At 40.6% G+C, this 24,400-nt stretch overlaps 1 protein-coding gene across 5 annotated transcripts in view; it reads right to left on the bottom strand.

Moving 5' to 3' along the window:
- Window positions 1–24,400, bottom strand: part of CHD7 (chromodomain helicase DNA binding protein 7) — a 129,289-nt gene that overhangs the window by 42,456 nt on the left and 62,433 nt on the right. For all 5 annotated transcript variants that reach the window (XM_068671946.1, XM_068671945.1, XM_068671943.1 and 2 more), the window contains 4 exons: window positions 15,364–15,785; window positions 6,993–7,131; window positions 3,865–4,002; window positions 2,738–2,803 (listed from right to left, as the gene is read on the bottom strand). In XM_068671946.1, coding sequence (XP_068528047.1) covers window positions 2,738–2,803; window positions 3,865–4,002; window positions 6,993–7,131; window positions 15,364–15,785 — 765 coding nt within the window. The remainder of the gene's footprint in view (window positions 1–2,737; window positions 2,804–3,864; window positions 4,003–6,992; window positions 7,132–15,363; window positions 15,786–24,400) is intronic.

The following is a 24,400-nucleotide window of genomic DNA, read 5'->3' as shown; positions in this document are numbered from 1 at the left end:
TTGGAAAATGAAAAAAAAAAAAAGAAAAAACACTAAATTCCAATCAAGTTACAATCTCCAGTGCTCAAATACTGTGTACAAATACATGAGTATATCACGAATGAGAGAGATTATGCTCTCTACGTCACTGTCTATCCCTCACATCTCATGTTTGCATTAACCAAGTAAAAAGGTGAGACAGAACGTTTATGCAAAATTCCCCCAAAACTGGTTATGCAGACATCCTAAAAGAGCACGTCAGACATAGGCAACACAGGATTCTTCAAATGATCATTGCCCAGGTGTGACATAATTGACAATCTTATCCACAGTCTTTGCAGATAAGTGAAGAAGAAATAAATGATCCCTTCCTAATACAAAAGTTATTTGAGCAAGTCACTCAAGTGTAAAGACAAGTAAGGGCTAACAAAAAAAAAAATACACAGGAAGATCACCTGCTAGAAAAATATCAGACAAAACACATTAATGAAAGATGGGAAGTCATGCATATTGAAACCAATCAGAGATACACAGTACTAACTCACTGGTTTTAAACTAACCAGTTAGTGGATGAGATTTATGCATTTGTATACAGTTCTACTAGATATAATTCTTGCCGTGTATTGGTAGGCAAAAAGAGAAATTCAGATGTGTAATATGCAGGTACAATGCTCCACAAACTCCACATCTTTCCAAAACACATGCTGTTGTGCTGAATAGCATATTTAGTTCCAGCCATGCCTTTTCAAAGTCGGGTGTCAGAAATCCAAAGGGGGATGAAGTTGGTTAAGGAAAGAATTGGAGAAATGAAAGATTTCCACATACGAACTGAATGCATCAGGACTGACACAGTTTAGAAAGAGAATATTAGGCATGTGCTCAGCACTTTCTGAAAGAGGTAAGAGTGTTCAACAGAATTACAAATTCCATGTTAAGGACAACAGGGAAAAACATTGTCTGTTATACCCGAAGTATACTGTACAGTACTGCTTTGGATCTGGTAACTTCTAAACTAGACTAAGGTGATTTTTGAGAAAAGCAGCATAATTTTAAGATAAGAATACTGTTTCAAGAGCGTACTCATTATCTAATGTCCTTTATTTGAACGAAACATCTTTGTTACAACCTAATTCACTGAAAGGTTTCCTAGCGAAGCCTTTCCTCATGTTTATTTTATGCGTTGGTCCTGATCGCAGCAATTTTACTTTGATTAGTAATCTAACAACTGGGGTTTTGATGATGTTAGTAAGAGTGTAAAAGACCTTTAATAAAAGCACAGTTGGATGCTTCAGATGTTAAATATTAACATCCTGAAATCCATTTTTTGGGGATAGAGAGGAGTGTTGGGAGGAAGAGCAGGAAACAAGAGACACCCCTCAAACCTGCAAATACAATCCATAAAAAACATTAAAGAAAGAGCTCAAAATAGAGCTTGCCTCCAGCAGAGCTTGCAATCAAAGACATGTAGGCAGCAGACCAACCACTTCCCACAAACTGCAGCAAAATACACACTCCCCATGAGTAATCACACCTTTGTTTGCAGGGGAGAGGAAGAAGAGAAGCATAATTGGTGAAAAACAGCTTCAAATGTAAAGACATTTATGAAAAGATCACATTCTCCTCTCCCTACCTGGTAGACCATCAGGACAACTAATTATTAAGTTTATACTACTTGAAGTTTATCTGAAAAAATAAGCCTATGGTTTAAAACACAAAATAGAGCTCTAGACTTCAAAAAAACACAAACCCTAGAGTTTTGTGCTGTAAAAGCTGTAGAACCAAATTCAATCAAAGCCAGTCATGACATTGCATGAATTTAGGTTTACAAAGCCATTAATGATGTTGTGGCAGTAGTAATAAAATAAAAATAAACCAAAACAAAACATGAACCCATAACAAAAAATATATGAATAAACACAACTTTTCCTCATCGAATTTGAAAAATTAACACTTTGAGGAAAATAAATATTTTGGTTAACTAAGACCACCATGAGCTTTATATCTATATATCTAATCAAAGCTTTTTTTTTTTTTGTCCATCTGTAAGATCAGTCAGAGAACTAACTACACAAAAGAGTCTATAAAATAAAATTATTAAACTCTACTCAGAGTTTAATAATTTGGAACTACAAAGGCCAATCAAATTCTCAAGTAGATTAGGGGAGTCTGTAGCAAAATAAGAACATAATTAGTGATCAGGGCAGAATTAAAAAAGAACCATATTTAATCAAACAATATTTTCTTCACCATCTTAGCACAGCAACATGGACAACATGGAGCACACTAAAACACCTCTGTATATAATGTTCTTGATCTCAAGTAAACTTACACGGGCTGCTAAGTACAACTGTCAACACATGAAAAGTTATGGGCAAGAACTTTTTTGTTTTAAACTACAAAAGGCAGAATCCTAGGATGCAGAAGGGTTCTCTCACTCCTCAAACTCCCATGAAACATTACTCTAAGTGAAGAGCACAGCAATTTTTGTCCAGGTGTATGCATTTGGAAAAAACAACTTTCTCATTTGAAAAGATGCAAGAAAAGACCAGAAGACTAAACAAGCAATCTGTTTTCTATATGCCTATCCAAAAGCATTATAAATAGCATCTAAAGACATTCTTAGGGAACCAACTCTATCCAGTAAAACAATTTTTTACTTAGAATTATCTAAGCATTTTTGAGAACTTAATGGGGGTTTAGCAGAAATATGCTTAGTTTGTTTGAAAATGTGGAGGGACGAGGTTGTGTTTTGTTTTACCTTTTTCTTGACTGAACGGCTACTCATGATTTTCTCCACAACAGGACCTTCAGCATCAGCAGATTCCTACATCACAAATACCATACAAGAATTATGGCTGTGCATATAGTATATTTTTGATTCTTACATACTTCCTTCATTAGAAAACTTCAAATATTTTTTTCTAACAGGAGTTTAATACACAGAAGTGTTTTGTTTTTTTTTCTCTCAGCAAGAGAACTGAGAAGATTCAAATACATTTAATGCCATAAGAAAGGATCGAAGGATACTTGTTTAAACACATCTTTAAGAGCTAATGGAACTCCAGCTTTCTCACAAAGGCTGGCATGCACACAGAGAGATCAGTTCACCTCTCCTAAAATTATACATGCTTTCAGCACCAAACAGTCTAAATATTAGAAGACATTCAGGAACGCTGGTTGGCTGCGTAAATGTCCACATGATAGCTATCAACATTGCATGTGATTCCCACTGTCACAACGGCAGGCGAACCTAGCAAATTCTCCTTCTGATAAGGCACAATTAACAACGAGGATCACATACAGTATTTCAGAGGGCTTAACAAATTGCCAAATGAAATACCAAAGAACACGTCTATATTCGCCAATAGGTTATCAGTTAGTTAAGTGAAGGAGTTCTTTGAAAAAGCACTACAAAACAATGAGATTGTTACAACAGTCATTCCTACATTATTACCCCTCATCTTACTCAAACTATTTTATCCATCATTTACATTGCACAGAGAATAAAGTGTACCCTGCTGGGTACTACAAGGCAGTAATTTCATAAAGGGGTTCTTATGGTGCCTAGCAGCAGGGGACAAGCTTGAGTGGTTTATTAAAGTCACAGAAGCCAGACCACTGAATTCAGGGAAGTAAATTCAGACTCCTACCAGTCCAGTTTAGGCTCCCTTTAGGTCGAAACTATTAATTTCAAAGAACTGTGTCAAATGAATATCACCAGCTTGTAAACAAAGTCATGAATGAATATATTCTTAAGAAGGTAAAAAGCTAATTCCTTCTGGCACACTGTGCCAACCAAGGATGAGTATCATTCAGAAAAAGAACCCATATTTGAACTCTGAATTTTGCAGTTACATCCACCTTTCCAGCTCATTGAAATCTGACCTGTTGCTCTGACTGAGAAGTGTTTGAAGGAGAGTCTCTTCCAGCAGCATCAGCATCATCTGCCTCCTCATCTGAAATCTTGAACTCCAGGTCTTCTGTGTAGCGCTTCCTTTTCACCTGTCTGCTGGAGCGTCGCTTCTACATGGAAAGCATTGATGTTTTTCATGACAAATGAAACTGATAAATTGCACAGTAACTGAGAAAGGTTCTTCATACTTCTCAAATACACTTGTGTGTAGTGAACACTATTTTTTTCTCAGCATCACGGTAGGAATCAAGACAGTACCATTCTAAGTTCATGCCTGTCAGCTGCTCTTAACTTTTGTAAAAATAGAACATAAACCACAATACTTCACGCTTGCTCTGAGACCTAAATTGATAATGTTTGTTTGGTTTTAGCATTCCAAGAAAAACAGTAGAAAAGTAAAAGGCATATCTCAGAAAGCAAATCAAAAGCAAGAAGTTGCACCATGTCTACTACAAACTTTGACAGATGGCCAGCGCAGGAACCAAATCCCACCTTTCCACAGCATGGCTCACAGTGTTGGTGAGCAGTGACAACACACTTTTGCAGTCTCCCCATCTCCCCAGTTGTACGCAGATTATCTTGGAGGGGAAATACAATGAAATATGATTTCCTCACTCCACTGACACACCACTGTTGAGAAAACCATCCTGGAGCAGAGCACAGGAAAAGACCCCAAACACGAATAGAGTAGAATGAAAAAATTGAACCACCCCAAGTGAAAACGTAGTTCTTGTCTCCCCCATACCCTCATCTCCAGGGTGAGAGAAAGATTCAGAGAAGCTGCAGAAAATCTGCAAAATATACAAGCACTCATTTGGCAGAATTTGCGACATATCACTCAGTGTCAGTCATCACTTTCTGCAACAATAAAATTCAAATTCCCAGATAGTCTGCATCAGGTTATACATTTTCAGAAGCTGATAGCATATGCTGTTGAGGGAAGCTGTTAAGTCATCATTAAATATCTCAATGGGCTCACATACATATTTAAAAAAAGATGCTGAATTTCAACTGCTAAAAATCCATTTTTATGAACTGATATATTAATTATTTTTTACATCTTTCTCAGCTTAACACACATCTTCTCTGGTACATGCAAACAATTATAGAGCTTGTTCAACAGATCTGTCTGTCTAAATCCAAATAAATGAAGTTTAAAATTTACTTAGCTCTTTAAGCACAAATATTTGATGCACTTTAGAAAATAGGAAATTGTCTTAAACTGAAAATGTAATTTTTGAGCAAAGACATCCTTTAAACAACGATGATGTGGTTTCTACCTTTAACACGGTAACTTATGGGGTTTTCCACATAACTGTAATATGATAGCAATATTTTTATACTTGAAAATAGATGTTACTTGGCAAATTTACACCCTCATTTCCATAATCACTGCTGGGAAAACATCCATCTTCTTTTGGCTCAATAGGTAAGTCTTACCACTATTCTTTGTGCCAAATATCTCTTCTTCCATTTCCCTGATAGAAAGGAGACCTCAGACATAATGGCAACCCTCTCTGATGTTTATTGACTTGGTTAGCTTCCTGTTTCCTCTGGTGTACACATGAGGCTTTGCAATGCTTATGCATCTCTGTCAGAAACTGTGCATACATGTAGTTGCATCAGATTATCTTTTACTCCTTAATTGATCTATATGTGGAAAGGCTTGTTAGCAATGCTAAAAATCTGTATGGCAACTCAACAAAAGTAAATATTCCTTTCTGAAGATACTAATGCATCATTTTCTGCATTACTAAGCAAGATCTTTATAGGTGACTCAGTATTTAAGAACACAATGGAGTTTCAGACAACCACATAACTACCTCAGTTGGGAAATCCATAACAAGTTTATTAATCCTACCTGTCCTAGTGTATATGGTTGCAAACCTTCCCTAAATTTACATGAAGAAGTAGGGGGATATATAACATGCAGAGTGTGAGGAAAAACATATTAAGAAAAAAATACGTAATGCAAAGACCCTAAGAGTTGTGTTTGAAATGTAAAATTTATCACCCAGGTGAACTGCAAAAAGAGAAAGTTTTGTCACACTAAACTGAAAACAAAAGACATGCATATATTTTAACTTGTAGATAGTATATAATGAGTATATAGTGACTTGCAAAACAACCCCCCAAAATCAGCCCCCAGGTTTCTTCTACAACTTTTGTTAGTGCTGTTAATCAGGCTAAGAGACTTGTGACACAGGATGGAAAACTTGTTCTTCAAACGTTTTAATGCTATGGTATATCTCAACTGTTCTCATTCAGAATTAATGGCTTACATGAACCAGAAATACTGTTTGCTCTGTTGCTGCATTTTTTTTCTAATGAGAATACTCCAGATCACTTACATTTTACTATCCTCTAGATCTCTTCTGGAAAATGCTAAGAAGGAAGACATAAACTGTGTCTTGTTAGGACATCACTATTTGGCAACCTTTTCACCAAGCTACTTCGACCACCAATCATTGGTCTCAACAGCTATCTAACTAGAAGCAAGCTGATATGCAATTGCTGAATGCAATGGACTCCAGTAATAGTACCATGAGTTTAGGAATTTCATGCTTTTTTCATCATAATTTGCCTGTATCCTTTCATGAGGGAATTCTTATTTTTAATGCCCACTCTAAGCACTGCCAGCAGAAGCAAGCCAGGAGCTGAGTACTTTTAACATGACTAGCAGCAGAACACATGAAAGTTCTTATATATGCTCTATTCCTATTTCCAAATCGTCTTCATGTGAAAGAAAGTTTAGAGAGAAATTGACAGGTGGGCAGTGTTGGAGAAAAAATAGCATTAGCTGATGACTGCCAGTCCTGGAAAAGGGCCCTTAACATATTAAAGTGGTGTAGTAACAAGTCCCCAACATGCAGACTTCCTTCATCCTGCTTTGTCACATTTTATTTTTGATTTCAGGTTTCTAAAGCCAATGCAAAAAAGAAACAAGAGGCTTATAAGCAAGACCCCGTAATGCTATATGAAGTAGGCAGACCAGAAGATTCAACACCATAATCTCTGTCCTCATAACGAAGACAGTGAGAACTACCATTCTCACATCTAAATTGCCAAAGACTACAGCGAACTTGAAAGGTAGCATTACCTGAACCCCTGGGTCATCTTCATCTTCTGGATGAGGTGACGGTGGTGGAGTTTTTTCCAAATCTGAGTTTTCAGAACCTTCCTTTCCCTTGTTAACCTTTTTCTTCGCAGCACTAGTTTCAGAATCTGTTTTCTTGTTACTAGAAGAGAGGTATTTTTAATCAATATTTGTAATAAAATGTAAGCAAAAAGCACTTAACAGAACAGTTAATCAGCAAGATGTTTATTCTCAGTGACTTCATTATTTTCAACTGCCTTGCTTTTTATTAAAGTATTTAAGCATAACTGTAAAAACCAATGATGCATGGGCCATTGCTATATGTTTCCCATTCCTTAACAGTGGAATGGGGAAATATCCTCCCTTTGGTATCTTAGATAGTGACAGTGAACGTGTCTTCAACAAGAAACTGAAAACGAGACCGGTTAAGAAGAGCTGCTCTGCTCAAAACCTGCACCATCTGCAAACACTATCTGCACAACCCGACACACGTGAAGAGAAAGAGGGTTACAAGTGTACTTTTCTTGCTATTCCATGTGGATGAGGCAAGCAAAACCAGAGGAATTGTTACCAACACAAGGAACCAATGGTGAAAATTCTTCATTTTAGTTCAAGGTCCTTGTCACTTCCAAGCAGTGGGACAGGAAAGGTGCTTTTGTGTCAGCTCTGGGTGCAGATGTGGGGACTCAACATGCGTGACAGCAGTGTGTGGCGCTGGAGCAGTGCCTCCAAGAAGGATTCAAGGCACTTTACCAGACCAGGTTTGTGGTCGTCAGCTGCAGCTACCTGGACTGGCTACCTCACCTTGACACTTCTCACAGGTTTTCTACCTTTGTATTTCTGGTGAGAGGGGGAAAAACCCAGGTATCTCAGCATCTGCATGATATTTGCAAGCTATTTGAATTGCTGGCACAGAAAGGTTTTGGGGGTTGGTTCCGTCCATGAAAACATTTACCTCAGGAGGTGGAACTGTATCTCTCTAACTGCACCAAGACCTTGAGTGTAGCTCAGGGTGCCTGTATCAAAGCCCAGCTTTAAAACACATCGCCACCAAGTCAAACACAGAGATGACTTTCAGCAGAGCAGAGATGAAATTTTGAAATAGCAAAGAGGAAGAACTGATGGTAAAAGCTAGAAATCTTCAACACATTTAGTCTCTGACACTGGTGTGGGTTTTTGTTAGCATGTTTGCCCCTCTGCGGTCTGCCCCTCGGGCCTGGCACTGCTCTGAGGCACCATTTCTTACAGAGTCACCGAATTGTTGAGAAGAAATCTGCTCACATGGAGTCGCTCACTGGTATTTGGCGAACGGGAATTACCGATCGCCAGACATTATTTCAGTTGCTTCTACACGGCTTCTGCTCCCTTCGTGTTTTAATTTCACACCCAGGACACCGTCTGGGGTTTGTTTTTCCTGTATAATTCCCAGGCTTGTAGCTTCCCAAACAAATAGCAGCTTTGCGCTTATTCACGTTGATTAGCGCATTCGTCAACCGCAGGCATGTTTTGGAGCTGCAATTTTAATTTTCTGACTACAGTTATAAATACATATAGTGCTTTGGTTGTGAGACACAGCACGGCCTCTTCCGCAGCCTGTATTTAAACTAATACCGAGTTAAAAAAGAGGAAAGTTCAGATGTGGAAACGGGAGTTTTGAAAAGACATTTTTACTATGCTGAGATTACAGGGAGCCTTTTAGAAAGGAAACACCTCAAAGTGGGACAATTTTTGACCATAAAAAAAAAGAAAAGGAAGGGAAAAGTTTGACACCGCCAAGGGGAAGCGAGCCACCAGCGGGAGGAGAGGCGCAGAGCGCGGCCAGCAGCCCCTGCCTCCCGCGGCCGCCCCGGCGCGCAGGCCGCACATGGCCAGGAGTCTCCCCTACTATGCGGCTCCATTTCCAGCGTTTATTTCCGCTCTAACTGCCACAAATTACACAATGCTACAGCTGAAGCGGGGCCCCCGGCCTTTCATCTGCGCGCCGAGAGCGCTCGCATCGCCCTGGCAACCCGCGGCCACGTGACCAGCACCTGCTCCGCTGGCTGGCGGCCACCGACTGCAGCCATCTGCTTCTCTCAATCAGCGCCCCAACGCTCCCGACACCTGCGCGGCCGCGGGTTTTTTTTATTTTTATTTTTTTTTATATATTTTTTTTGCCTTTTTTTTTTTGGTTTCTCTCTTCTTTTTTTTTTTTTTTTTTGCGGTCCCTTTTTATCAAATCACGGCAAAGCCGCTTCCAAAAATAAAAAACAAACAAACAACAATAACAACAAAAAAAAAAACCACCAAACCCCGAACACCGAACCCCACAGCAAACTTTACATATTTCTCGGATTTGTTTAAATCAAAGGTGGGCCTGTCAGGGGGCTGGCCGGCTGCCAGGTGAAGCGAGTTGACAGGCTGGCGCTTTTCGCCGGCGACCTCCATAAATCAGAGCAAAGCGCGCAATTAAGTTTAGTAGTAGTTACCGTGCCCTGGGTGCACTAGCGCATATGAATAACAGGCTTAAAGTCTGGAAGAATAGCGTGGCCTGGGTTGGATAAAATATCCGCCTGCTGAAAGGCAGGAAAGCCCTAATGCCGGCCGGCCGGCCTCGGGAGCGCTGGGCCACGCACATCCCGGCACGGCCCAGACAAAGGCCCCGCCGGAGGCTTGAGCGCTCCCGTCAGATCCACCCTGACAAAGATTTCTTTCTAATGCCTGTCAGACCTTCCCCCGCTCCTGGTGACAGAGACTCCGAGCTAAACGTCTTCCTAGGAGTATTTCGTGACCTATATATACCCACGGGTTGTGCTTCGGCAGACTGAGTCACGCTCGGTGAGAGAGCGGCACGCTAAGTCAGTCGGACACCATTTCAAATCACCCCCCTGACAGGCTGGTTAAAAGCAGACGCGCAAAAAACAAGCCACCAACTTGGGGAGAACAAAGCCCACGAGCGGATTTCGCTGAGAATTTTAAGTTTTGCCATTTTTAAATATGTAGCCCCAGTTCCTTTCATGAAAAGTAAGGAAGTAAAGAATAAATAAAGCAAAGAAAAAGAGCACTGTCTCTTGGAGCGAGGTGAGGTTTTGTGACCTGGCAGCTTTACCTGGCCTGTGGGACCATCGGCTGCCTTGAAACGCCAGCAAGCCTTGCTGCTGCCTGCTTTGCCACAAATCCCATGTAATTTGTTCCTAACAATGAGCTGTACCCGTTTTTGACTCAGCCTGTCTCACCTCCCAGCAGTGACTCATGCCCTTCAGGAACAGTGTCTGGCTGGACCAGAATGACTTTTCCTCACTGTAAGTACAGGCAGGTAAAAATCTCTTTTTAGAGGCTCTGGCATTACAGTTAGGGTCTGCGTGTCGATCCTTAACTTGGGATGCACATCTCATAGTACCTTACTCAGGAAGTATTTGCATGCACACAAAACATTAAAATACTTTCTAACAGTTAGGGGATGAGCGAGAAGACAACCTGCAGAAGGTCAGATGAGAGAACAACAAGTAAAAACACATCTGAAGAGGAAAACAGTGAGTAGGATAACAGAGAAGGAAGCACGAATTACAATTTGAGAACAAGTATGCAAACTTTAACAAACCACGTTTTGTGTCACATAGCCAGCAGCCACCTACAGGGTGAGGTCAAACTCCAGGATCTCAGAGGGCCTAACCGTCTGACCTAAAAATACCCCCAAAAGCATGGGATGCTTAGCAGAATTAATAGGGGAAGTAATTAGCCCTCATATTTACATTGAGCAACCATTTCACCTGAACTGGGTGACTGACAGGTCTGTTTATTAGTGTAATTTATGATGGCTCTCAGGATTTGGGTGATGCTTCTTTTCTGTCATATAAACATTCAAAATAAGTCAGACACTATTGATCACTGTTCTTCCACCTGGGAACACTATCCTGTAACAAATTTCTGAGAGGATATGGGATTAGAAATATGTTGTACATCCACTGCAGAGCAACAAATCCACAAACCTCCCCAAAACCCCCCAAATACATCCCAAATACCACCCTCTCAACAGGCTAGGACCGACAGTCTTTCTGCATTGTCTTATCTACAGTAAACATTTATTTTTTTTAAAGCTTCTATTCTAATCAAAACCCCTTTAAAAAAAAACACATACGCACACATAAATCTGTTTTAACATGTCACAGAAGTAGGAAAAACAACAATAGGATGACAAGGTTTATTCCAGCCTGACAACCCAGCCAAATCACTAAAACATAAGCTTTGGTAACAGTGAAGCCTGCAAGGACTGTCTGTGGGGCAGGCAAAGGTAAATATTTGGCAGCTGGGCTAGTTCAAAAGGGAGATGAGGACAGGTGTGAAAAGCCACAGCCTCAGTGGACGTGCGCATGGAAATCTTGCACTGTTTCCTGTCCTCTCCCACAGGCAGCCCCTTCCTGCCTTTCTCAGGATGATTTGAGCTTCGGAGTGGAAACTACCAGTACCACCTAGGGACCTCTCTTCCTGTCCCCCGGCTCCCTAAGGTACTGCATCCTGCTGCTCGCACCACTCCCCCTGTGCAGCAGCCTTTTCCCACTTCCGCAGCCAGAAGCCATCCCCTTTCCTACACAACAAATAGCTAATTTGCGCGCCAAAAGGGTCAGTCTCCACCTCCCTCTAACAGAGATAATTACACCAGAGCTAGCACTCCCCATGAGAGCAGCAACCCACACACCCTACCCTCCACCCCAGGCTGCTGCTGCACGTGTGGGAAGGACACGAGCTTCTCCTGGAGAGGAGAAAGCAAGATAAGAGCAGCTCTGCAAAGCACAGCGCACTGCTCTGAGGAGATGGGGAAAGAGATGAGCTCCTGCAAGGAGCTGCCATTTGGCCCTTTCAAGTAGTTCCTGCTTCTCCCACCTTAATCGGTGGCTACTCTCTAGGGTTTCACAGGAAGCAGCAGGAGAGCTATCAGCTGTGCAGCAGCGTGATCTTCTCAAACAGGTGGTCCGCATCTCCTCCAGGGACAGGCACAGGAGGAACAGACATCTGAGCCATGACTTTGCAATTTAGTAGGACTCCTTGCCTTTCCCTGTCCATCTACTTTCAGAAAAAAAACCTCTGGTTGTTTTGCACGTGCCTGAAGCCAGCTCAATAATGTGTAAAGCCGGTGTAATACTCTGCACCCGAACAAGTTAATGAAAGCCCTTCGTTTATGACCTTAGGTATACCTGTGTTTTAATTTTTGAACCTGACTAGTTTGGTTTACAAAATATTTGTTTTGCAAATGGCTTTTTACCATCAACCACTGTATTTAGTCTTCAGTGTTAGCAGGATTAGACTAATATTGATTGCAAGTGTAGTAACACCACAGTAACAGATCTTTCTTTCAAAATCACCAAGTAGACAGAGCAACATACTAGCTCCCAGTTTTAGTGTTTTCTTTCTTTTTAACACGTCATGGGACACACAACTCAAAGTAGCATGAAATTAATCCGCTTCTTCCATTCTCTGGTCTGACCTGTCCGTCACATTAAGGTGCTTTTCAGTGAGACAGGCTGCTCAATTTGTCAAAACTTACACCAAACACAGAAGAAACATGAAGGACAAAGTTTCTCTATTTTTTGATTCTGTCCGTTTAATAAGAGGATTATACTGTTGGTCAAAACTTAAACTGAAATGACAGGGTTGAGTTTTGAGCTATATTTCATTACAAAATGGTTAAGATACGGCATATGTCAAAATTGGTTATCTGGGACTTGATTTGTTCTAGCCAAAATAAATAAATAAATAAATAATAATGTTCTCTGATAAATACATTTCCCATGTCTGACTTTACCTGATTTTTCCATGAGTACAAGACTGCTCTTTTATTAAAATTGATTTCCTTAGTCAGGAAAGAAAACCATTTGTTTTGCACAGCATTTAGACATCTATATCATACCACTCTTTCCAATGCTTACAAGCAAAAATACTTAGCAACATTAGAAGTAATCACGTGCTAGCCATCTTATTAACTTTCATCATAATATTTTACTTTTACATAATCATACCATAATCTACATGGAGCTGCATGAATCTTACTCATCTCAGCAACTGTAATATCTCCTTTGTGGAGTTAGCACTGCTGAAACACTGCAGCCCAGTCGATTAATCTTTTAGGCTGTTGATTCATTTAAAAACTTTATCAATGATCTGTCACTGGACCAACTCCCCAGTTCGTGATACTGCCAAAGCAAGCGCATTTCTTTCACTGATTTAAAATTCTTCAGTGGCACAGCATCCCAACACAGCATCAGAGCTCTTCAAAGAAGTTTGATACTGAAGCTGACAAGACCACAAAACGATAACAACGTCGTTTTCAAAAGAGCAGTTGGTAGCAGTGAGACAAGTCCATTAAGGGAAAAAGTAGACTTTCTCGACACCTCTACGCAAGCATAAGGAACAACACCTGCTCTTTAATGCTGCTCCAAACACTTTTCTCTCACAGGTAAAACAACAGGGCTAAGTAGCTACCAGAATACCAGAATGTAGTCATCTAGCTACCTATCTACAAGAGTTATTGTGTGGGAAAGAAGATAAAGCCTTTCTACAAATACAACTGAGAGAGCAGTGATTTGTTCCTTCAAAGGAAATGCTGTTCCTTTAATCTGCACGACATATCCCAAGACATATTAGAGAAGACATGCAAAGAGGTGTTAGGATTGAGTGGAGAGGACAGACAAGTTCTGAGGTCTGACATGCAGCACAGCCACAGGAACCCACACCACACTCCTTCTAACCATTGCTTATTAAACAAAGCTTCATTGCAGTCAGGACCTTGTAAAACTGCACTACTTGAGAAGTCCTACAGTAAAAGCTTTTTTTATTACTCGGTGCAAAAATTGCTGGGAGGAGATGCTCTATACCACACAATAATACGGCCTGTTCGGCCTTCAAACCAGTAAATGTATGGAAATGGAACAAAAAGTTTACTTTAGCTGATACAGTATTTCAGCTTCACAAACGTGTGCTGAGAGATACAGCTTAAAGAGTTTTTCTAAGCTGCGATTTATTCTGTATATAAAACCCATCCTTAGGACATCCTTGTGTAACTGCAGCAAGAGGATAGGCTAATCAACCGTAATTTATTGAATGGTTCACACAGGCGGTCAGAACAACATTTGATTTTTACAAACCAGTGTTTATATATTCTTTAGGAAACACTGTCTCTGTTAACCTAAAATAAATAAATAAATACAAATCCCTATCTTGCCAAAGGAACAAGTAGCTTCATACTATCTGTGCCTCATTTAGCCATATCAGAACTATCCAATAGTCAGTCTTGCAGAATATATGCAAAGCTGATTCATTAACTGCAGTTTTTAAACCCTGATACAAATGGATTTTGCAAACTGATTCGGATTAACCAAGTCTGGCTGTGCTTCCATCTGGAAGTTATATTTTATAACACTAGCCACATCTTGAAAAACAGATTCAGATGTTTGGAACAAATTCAGAACAGTTGTAAGAAATTCTAGGTACAAATGAAAAAAAAATTGAGCTTTAATGTCTTTTTCCTCTCAGCTTTCTTTCAAGTGAGCATTTATAATCGTGGTGTTTAGGGAGTTGAGGGGTAAGGAAAGAATCTGCGTTATTATCTATGACGTATTTACTCATGTGTAACAGTGGTTTGCTCTTTCTCATACTACTCCGTAGCATTTTAAGCCTATCCTCATAAAGGGACACAATGCCAAGTGAAAACAGCTAAGAAACAGGGTTGAAGCATCTGGTCTTCCCACAAAGGCTCTGTGCTAGAAAAATTGTCTTTACATGAAACATTAAAATGGGTATAATCCCTAGAGCAAAGGACACACTAACATATATTGATATCCATATAAAAATGCCTTTTTAACTGCAAAGCTTATAACTCATGGGTTGTGTCAGTATAAAATAGTGCCATACAACTTGTAACAACACTAAGTACCTAACTTACTTCTTTATTTAGACAAAAACATCATCAAACCTTTTTTTTTTTTTTCCCCTCTAAGCCCTTCACGTCTGGATTTTGGTCAAACCTAAATTACTGTTGAAGCAATTTAATTTCTTAATACACAAACCACACACAAGGACAGATCAGCATTGGAAGAAAAGGAGTTAGTTTTGAAATCTAACAGATCCAGAAATGTTTATGCCTTGAAAAGAAAAATTAACCTCGCTGGGTATGGCAAATACTTCTGCCTTTCCAGCTTATTTAGAATGACTGCGTAGCCATAAACAGGAAAGCCATACAAGAGAAACATACTTGAGAAGTTCCTCAAAAACACGGTATTGCAGATGATTGAGGTCAAATGACAAAAGATTTCCTCTCCACCCACTCCATTTAGAGCAGATATTCTAGAAATCCCACAAGCATGTTCTTTTTCTCTAAACATATAGAAGTTTCCAGACTTACCTATTCTTTTTGCTGGTCTTGGGTTTTGGCGTGGTATTTTTTGCTTTCTTTTCCTTTGGCTCTTTAGGGGTCTTAGGGACTTTGGGGGTCTTGGGTTCCTTCTTTTCCTTGGGTTCTTTCGGATCCTTCGGTTCTTTTTTTGCCTTGGGCTTTTTCTTTTTCTTCTTCTCTTCTTGGGAGCAATCCACTGAGTTCCTGGTTAGATTCTGGCTATCAAGTCCCCCAGGAAAGTCTTCCTTACCAAAACTTTTACTGGGACCTTCGGCAGCAATGTGATTGTTTTTCTTTTTCTTTTTCTTTTGCTGTGGCTGCGGCTCAATCGATGGCAGATAATCATCACTTTTTACTAGCTGGGTATTCGGTCCACTAACCTGAGTCATATCCGGCACTGGTTTCTCTAAAAAGGGTTCCGACGGAGAATGCTGAGAGAGAAACAGAAATAAAATTTTACATTTGCAGCTTAGATTTCTACAGCTTTGCTCTTTTGGAGCAGAAGGTTATAGAGGGAGAAAATACTATGGAGAAGATTAAACATCTGAAATGCTACACAGTAAACCAGTGTTAAGAAGAAGCTTTCTGCAGTTAAAACAGTGGCAAAGTCACCAGAAATTCTTGATGTAGCAAGGGTAAAATTATTCTATAATAAGGCTTTCACACAAACTGGAAGGATAGAAAATATTTAGGCTCTTCAACACTTAGATACAAAAGGAAAGCAATTGTTATTTCAGACATTTCTATATTCAGAGTAGTTGCTGGTAGAATAACTTGTTGCAAGTCATTCTGTTATACAGGGAACTTGTCCTTTGGGAGAAAAAAATAAGTGCTTCTTGCCATGCAATAAGGAAATGAATATATTCACAGACTGTATTTATACAAAATCAATCAGGGCAATTTACGTTGGTTCAGGATGTGACAGTAGGTATTTTGATCAGTACGTGAAGGATTAAGCCACTTTAGAGTGTAATACGTTGTTACATTTTATGTGAAAGAATCCCAGCTCCCTGCACATAACCGAAACAGATTTGTAGCTGCTACAGACTGGACAGAGTAGCATTTTAAGCATTTGTGAAGCTGCAAAAGTATCTCTTTTTCAAAGTCCAAGTGGTGCATCAGCCTCACATCACACTTGTACTTCATAAAAGGAAACCTCTGCCAAGCGCCTGGACTAAGCATACCAAACACATTTGCAATTATTCTCCCTTTAACGGTTCTGTTCTGCCCAAAGATCCATGAGTCTGCACTGAAAAGATGTCTAAGCCCTACCATGACTTTGCAGCGTATCAAAGCCCTGACCTGCTTCTCCTCACTGCCTGCCTGCAGCTACAAACTCAGGACTACAGCGCTTTTCAAGAAGAGAAGTAATAGCATGACACCGTACTGATGCTTTTCTTACAACTAAATATAGGGTCAGAACATTTTCCCATCCTCTTTATCTCCGTGTTTCTCCTACTTTTCACTTCCCTAGAAGTTAAGTCGGCGTGATTCTAGGTGGCAGAGCTCCCCATTAGCTGTGGTCACGAAGGCTAGCCATTTGAGGCGTTTGATCCACTGAACTGGGGAAAAGAAAGGTTTATAGCAAATCAGAATTTTACTTTCAGAAACAGGAGTACCTGCTTGTAATATTATTTGCATCTCATTTCGTCTCATTTCCTCTTTTTTTTTTTTTCTCCAAACAGCACTGAGAAGTGGCAAGCGTGTAATGAATGACTACAGACCCAGCCTCTGAGCACATGTGAAACTGATGCACATACACAGACATACAGTTTGACCACCTCAATCTAAAAAACAGCATACCTAGACTTCAGAAATAAAATTCTTAATACCACTGGGTGAGAAAGTGAATACACGTGTATTTTTAAAGACATATTAATATAGCTTTCTGAACGTTAGCAAAGTGAACTAGTGCAGTCCTATCTTCAGCATTTCTCCAAGCAGCAAAAAAAAATTCCAACCACTCACTATACCCCGAAAACACCCACATGCTCAGAAGCTACCCAACCAGAAGGACCAAGGCCATCAAGAAGTGAAGACAGCCCTTTTTCTGTCTGGGAGAGTTTCGAATAGTATGAGCAAGACACCACAGTTCTTTATGGAGGAGACTCCAGGACAGAGGGAAAACCCGAGGCTGACCAAAGATCTGGGTCTGGTTGGCTTCATCAAAAACTTCCAGGGTGACTTCTGCATGTTCCCATCCTCCACCTGTTTAAGATACTTCTTAGTGCAACAGGGTCTTAGTCACAGTGAAAATCACTTCAAACCTGATGCATCTAATTCATTACCACCACATCCATCAGCCCCACCCCAAGGCAATGTCACGGTAGGCATCCTGAATCAGCACCTCTTCTAGAAACCTTATGGTCACAACGATACTTGGATAACTTCATGCTGGAAAGTTCACAGAGACTGCATATCTGTACTGAAAAAGCTGACCTCAGGAAATCAGTGATGCCAGTGGGTCCTGTGGTCCAATTATGCATTACAGAAAACATAGAAGATATAAACTCTTCTATTTGTCTTTGAATTTTGTTGACTGAGTTGGATACCTCCTCAGATTTGTTCTGCGACATAGAACAAAACCTTCTTCTCAGCCCCTCACACCATTATATATTTGTACTGCCTAATGTTGTTTTTTAGGTTAGAAAACACAGGAATACCACACAGATCACCTATAACACTTTTTATCCATAGGTTTTCAGACCTGTACTTTTAACCTACATTTTCCCAATGAAGACACTGCAATTCTCTGTTTTGTGTCATTTCATATCTCAAGCATTCTGAATTTTTCAGAGATTTCAAGTCTCAATTACATCAATGTCTTCACTGAGCTGTCCTCTTTCTAAATACTGCTCACTTGCTGTATCTAACATCCAAGAAATCCAAGTTCTCATTTCCATCACTTGTAAAATGTGTATTTAGCAAGTACTTTATGTTTGGTAACACACTATTTGTTTGCTGTCTATGACTCATGTATGAGGCACAACTTTTTAGAATAAATCAGAGTTGGCTGTTTCATTTTGTAATTTGTCCTTTAAAGCATGTAAAACAGCCAAGCCAAAAAGCATTACAAACTGCAAGAAATACAGTAACGTTGCCTAAATTTAGTTCTATAAAACTTGCAAGGTTGCACCTACACTAGTGATATGACCATGTCACTGAAGTCAATACAAAGTTTTATATAAGCTTGAGTAGTCCAATTACCTATTTGATCTAACTTTAAAAAGTATTCATTGTCTCCTTTCTAGTCTTGTTATTTATGTATTTATTTTAAGAAGTCTAAACAACTTTCAGAACATTCCCCAGCAAATTCGATCATAAGACAGATAGCTTTCTGAGTCTCTACAGCAGCAATGTCAGCCCTTTATGATTTGACATTTGCAGCTTTAGTGCAAGGTCTGGCCATCAGGTTACACCCTGAAAACAGTAGCAGCTGCTTCCACACTGCAGTACTCAGTAATCTGCAAAACTGTGCTCAGTGCAATTCTGTAAGACGTTACCCCATGAAAATTCAAGATTGTTACTACCTCAAGAAGGTTATCCACAAGAGTCATTCTCAACATACTCTTAAAGCCACGTTATCTATGTATTACATGCAAACCTTACATATGAAATAAAAATGAAACACTTACTCCCTTTTAGTTGCAGTGCCAAGGTGTGCGTATAACCAAGCATACAAATTAAAATGCCATGATTTTGTTTCACATCATTCACAACCCCAAACACAAAGCTACAGAAAGCCCACTTTGCCCTAATTAGGCTTTGGTCAAGTTTCCTTTCATTTAAAAACACGCTGTTTTTGCCACATGCAACTCCCTTTGCAGTTTGCGTGTTTTATAATTCACTTATAGGTGACCTTGTAAACCACGGCATTCTTTCAAAGAATGGGGTGTGATTAACATCATTTTTCTAGGAAGTCTGTGCCTGTGCTTTTTGCGATATTCTAAACCAGTGCATCCCTTACCGACAACCCCACATTGCTCCCTAGTGTGAAGCTGTGTAGGAGCAGCACAAGTCTGGTGAGCAGAAGAGACTTGAAGCAGCATGAGGGATGCGTTTTCTTACCCAAACCCCGTTGTCCACTCTTTCTTAGGAGGGTAGAAGAGGAAGAAGAATAGGCTTTCAGTAGTAAATATTAGTTTAAGCCTACCACAGGGAATTATTTCAAACAGTTCTACTTCTGTAGATCTACAAAGGATTAACTCTAGTTACAGGGTCATAATTTCTGATGAAAGGACCCCATTTTCCATTTACAAATTAGTAAAAGATTGGTAAAAATTTATAATACACGAGACTGAAAAAACTATTTGTGTATTTCACAGAAATCACTTCCCCTGCTGTTTTTAGCCATAACAAAGCCATAATTTAGCATGTTGGTACAGAATTTAATCTTCCACAGGAGAGAACCCATTGAAGATTAAACACAAATAGGTATTAATCCTATTTGCTATTGCAGCAGAATTATTTTTGCCATTATTCGAAATAAGGTGCAAAAGGTGCTCAAAAACACTGGTGTGTTTACTAGACCCACATCTCTTTAAATCTTTTAGAGAAAAGCTGTTTTTGTAAACATTTAACAAAGAACAGATGGCCTGTTTTAATCATGCGAAAAAACCTGGAGCTCACATTAATACTCCTACCACAGACTACTGGGTCTAGTCACCTCCCTAACCGGCAGCTCGGTACAGCCTTCAGTAATACCATTTAATTTTACAATGGACGTTTGCTCATCAATTCCCCGCGCCTGACAGTTGATCAATGCTATTAACATGCAATATCACAATGCAGGACACTCCTAAAGATCGCGGCTTATTAGAGCAAAACGGCAATTCTTCACCAACTCCGAGCATTTGAAATTATTTGCAGCTCAACAGGTTGCCCAGCAGAGTAACACGCTTCTGCTTTATCGTTCAAAGCCAACAATATCGGAGCAAGTTTTACATGAAAACGGTAGTTTTTGGAGGGCAGAGCCTCCCTTTTCTGGATTGCAAACTTATTTTTAAACTTCCAAACAGCACAGATTTGATAAATTAAGAATTCAACTGCCTGCATTTCATGGCTGCTTCCATGTTCGGATCTGAGCTCACTCCCCGCAGCCCAGAGAAGCGAGAGATGTCTCCGAGCAGGCCTGTTACGTAAAGCAGCAGGACGGACAGGATGCAGGATTAACCCAGGGAGGGCTGGTGGCAGGGAGGGAGGCTAAGGAGAATCTTTCTGTTGCTTGAACAAGGATTGAACCACAATCAACCGCGCTTAAGTGCTGAAAGCAGATGAGTGGCAGCTCCCCAGCGGAGCAGCAAGTTGAGCCAATATTGAGCTGGGAGGGCTCTGAAGCAAGAGCAGCGAAGTGTGCGACGTGACTCAGCTAACCTGGTGAAACTTAAACGTCAGCCCGAAACAGAAAAAAAAAGTTCCTTTTTCTTTTTTATCAGGGCTATTTTAATTGCCAGATGGGGTATTTCCAGTCTCCCTGGTCTCTTCCAACATTTTGAGAGGGATCTACTGTAACCACACTTTATTCATGTTTTCCTGGACTTTGGTTTATTAACCGAGTTGTGCAAGAGCAGAGTAAGCACCCAATCAATTCTCACCTGCTCCATGCAGCAGCAAATTTCATGTCAGGTAAATTATTGCTGAATATTCCCTTACAATTACATTCCTGTTAAGTTCTCACCTTCTCTTTGGAAAAACACAACAGCAACCTGTGACCAAAGAAAGCTCTTTAAAACAGAAGAGGAACTGCAGCAGCTCTACACAATTCTACACTGACTGCGTATCCTTCCTGACAGCACTGTCCACAGGGTGTTTAAAGGCCATTGCATGTATAAATTGCCCCGTCATTCCTTCTTTCAGAAGTTAATGAAAGGATTCATCATCTCTCTGGATTATTTAGAGCAAACTACTCATCCCTGACTGTCCTCTAAACAAATCACCTGGAAAGTTTCCCCATCGCTTCTCCATACACCGCTTTGTCCCTGCAGTTCTCAACTTGTCCCTTCGACGCCTCCAGCATCAGGCCTGCCCTGCTGCTCCCTCCATCTGAAGCATGCTTTGGCTTCTCAAGCCCAGCATTGTCCTCCTGTAAATTTCACATATCAGTAAAAGCTCCAGAGTAAACAGAAATCGACACAGCCTCAGAAACCGCGTAGTAATTCCTATAGCAGCTAAAATCCACAAATATCCTCAAGAACATGCTCATACCTGTAATTGTTTCCAAAATCTGTTGCACTGGCTGGTTTCTTTACTCCTTTACCATGAGTGATGATCCCTTTCCTTCTCTGTGAAATGTCTGTCTTGATGTGAAGATTTGTAAGCTTTTTTTTTTTTTTTTTACTGTACTGTATGAAAATACTCAGTAGACCTTAAAATATTTCCGGCAGTATGATGCTGAAACATTGGTACAGCAATAGTTCAGAAACCCTTCTAAAAAAAACGGTAGTTCCAAGGTGACAACTTGCATGTATAGACCTACCAACACCGTCAGTGATCTTTTCTGCAATAAGGGAAAGACACCACACCAGATGAGAATGGAATGAGTCTATTTCGCAAATAGACCAGGCAGGAATCTTGTAGCTTACTAAATCTCTCATACTTCTACAAAATATGGGTGAAGAAAGTATGGTAAAGAGAAGTTTATTAACACCTCTACGGTAAAGAGAAGTTTATTAACACCTCCTTATCAAGAAGTAACTCAACAGTTAAATATCAGCTTGTGTCAAAAAAGTTCACGTTTCAGTGAAGTGCTACTGCAATATAATTTCATTTCTTAAGCAGTTTTCCTACTCTGTTATTATGGACTGAGATCTTTTTTTAAAAAAACAGATACAGCTACTGAAAAGTTAAAACTTGCTGATGCTGCAAAGTTTTTGGAAGAACTCTGAATCAAGACAACTGCAATTCTCCACCCTAATAGTGGAATGGAAATGTTTAAAACCAATCTTCATGCCCTCAGCCACCACTGCAAGAGCACACTCATTGCTGCTTTGGTAGAGCTGAAAATATCAACCCATTACCGTGTGTGGAAGAATAAAAACATGCCATGCAAAATGCAGAGTTCTTTAATTGAGTCTCAGCACAACCGTGGTATTAGAATTATTTTCTGGTCATGCCCTTCTGTGGAGTAACACAGATTACAAAAGATGAATGACACTAATGCGGCCATCCAAAAAAGCAAACATCACATTGTATTTTACAGTAATCGCATGTAGCAATGTTGTTTTGTGCTCTTGTAAACTGGGAGAGATTACTCACTCAGGGAGCACTGAGGAGCTCGTCCACAGCTCCAGAATAACCAACCTCCCCTACAAGAGCCCTTCCTGGTGCTCACCGTGGGTCAGAACCAGCATCAACGTTGAGCAGATGGCACCAGACAAGCGCCAGGCCCTCCACGTCAGAAACTACAACAGCTACCACATTTATTGCATACAGCCGCTAATGTGATGGCCTGCAAGACGAACATTTCAATACTTTAATGTTACATATTACTTTGTAACATATCCTAGCTTAGACAGAAGTGTAGGATTGCTCCCAGTGCAAGCAGGGCAGGTGCTAAGTATTACACAGCAGTAACCAGCACAAGTCTGACTCTCCACTCTCCAGCATCCTTGCATAGACAGGTCAAGGACTTAGGATTTTGGCAATTTTTTCCCCAGCTTTGGTTGCAGTGGCACACACTGGGTGGGACAATGAGGCATTGAAGCCTGGCAGTGAAACCCAGGTTGCTGACATTGACAACTTGTGCTCTTCCCTGCACAGCCACACCAAAGGAGGCTTCACTTTTTTGCAGGCTGCACTGTCAAGCAGTAAAACATACCAGGAACGTGCCAACAGGAGTTCAACTACACAAGGTTTGAAGAGGTTGTACTGTGTCAGCTACACCACAGGTGGGTAAATGAGAGGTAGACCAGCAAAAGTCCTACTGGCCCATAAACATCTTTTTCTTAACACCTCAATTCTGCCAAGTAGGACCTGTATTTAAAAATTTAGTTATTTTCCTTACAAAGTTGTGCGTGTTCACTGCCCAAGCACAACTACCAAGATACTTAATGCTTACTAGAGGACTCCTCGTAGTAGATCTTCCACAAGGTTTATCACAGGTCTTTTCCAACCCCTCTAAAACAAGGTGGTGGCTGTACAACTCCAGGCAAGAGAGAAGTCATGCTGGGATGAAATGGTTTCCAGAACACCTCGTATTATGCTTCAGCTCCTCCAGAACAGGGGGGAATAGGAGAGGAAACACCCTCAAATATTCAACCAAAACAATAATAGTGAAACTGCTATTACTGAACACACCAGCCTTATACAGACTAACTCAATGTTTCCGTGTATGTACCAGCAGAGTTGTTGTTCTTGGGCTTGCCTCCATGTTCCCAAAAGCCATTCAGCTTCACTGTGAAAATGAAGCAGATCCTCTGTAAAACGAGCACATCCTCCTCCCTCCCTCAGGCACATTTCCCAGCCACACTTTGAAATCCAGGTTCCCGCGGGAAGATGAGATGCGGACTGCCCTGCACACACCATCGCCTCCAGCCGATTTCCTTCGAGGCAGGTACTGCATGTCAAATACGCAGCAATTTGTCCCCTCTTCCAATCCCCTCTTCCAAGTAACCAGTTCCTCCATCACGCTGCACTCCACAGGTTACGTGCCTCTGATATCAGCTATGAATCCTCCCTAACACCCCCTGTCCAGATAAAGAAAACCCAACCACATACTTCTGACTTGTGTATTAAGTGCTTGCAGACTGGAGACAATAATCAAGACAAGAAACGTCCCCTAATATTTTTATTTTTTTTAAAGTCTCCTGCTAAGAGGGACCTTACCTGGCACACAGCCCCTTTGGTCAGCATGTTCCCAAAGCGTTACTGAAACCCAAATGAGTGTGACACAGAGCAAACGGCTTCGGATTTATGACTTGGGGGGAAACCAAAGAGCAGCCTGCCTGGTGCAAGCGCTGCTGCTTCTGGCCGCAACGGACAAACAAACAAGATCTGCCTGGGATTTTTGTTGTAACAAACACAGTAACAATAAAAGCATTACATGCCA

Source organism: Anas acuta, chromosome 2, assembly GCF_963932015.1.
Source record: "Anas acuta chromosome 2, bAnaAcu1.1, whole genome shotgun sequence".
Classification (NCBI taxonomy): Eukaryota; Metazoa; Chordata; class Aves; order Anseriformes; family Anatidae; genus Anas; species Anas acuta.
This window is presented reverse-complemented; position numbering and strand designations above follow the sequence as displayed.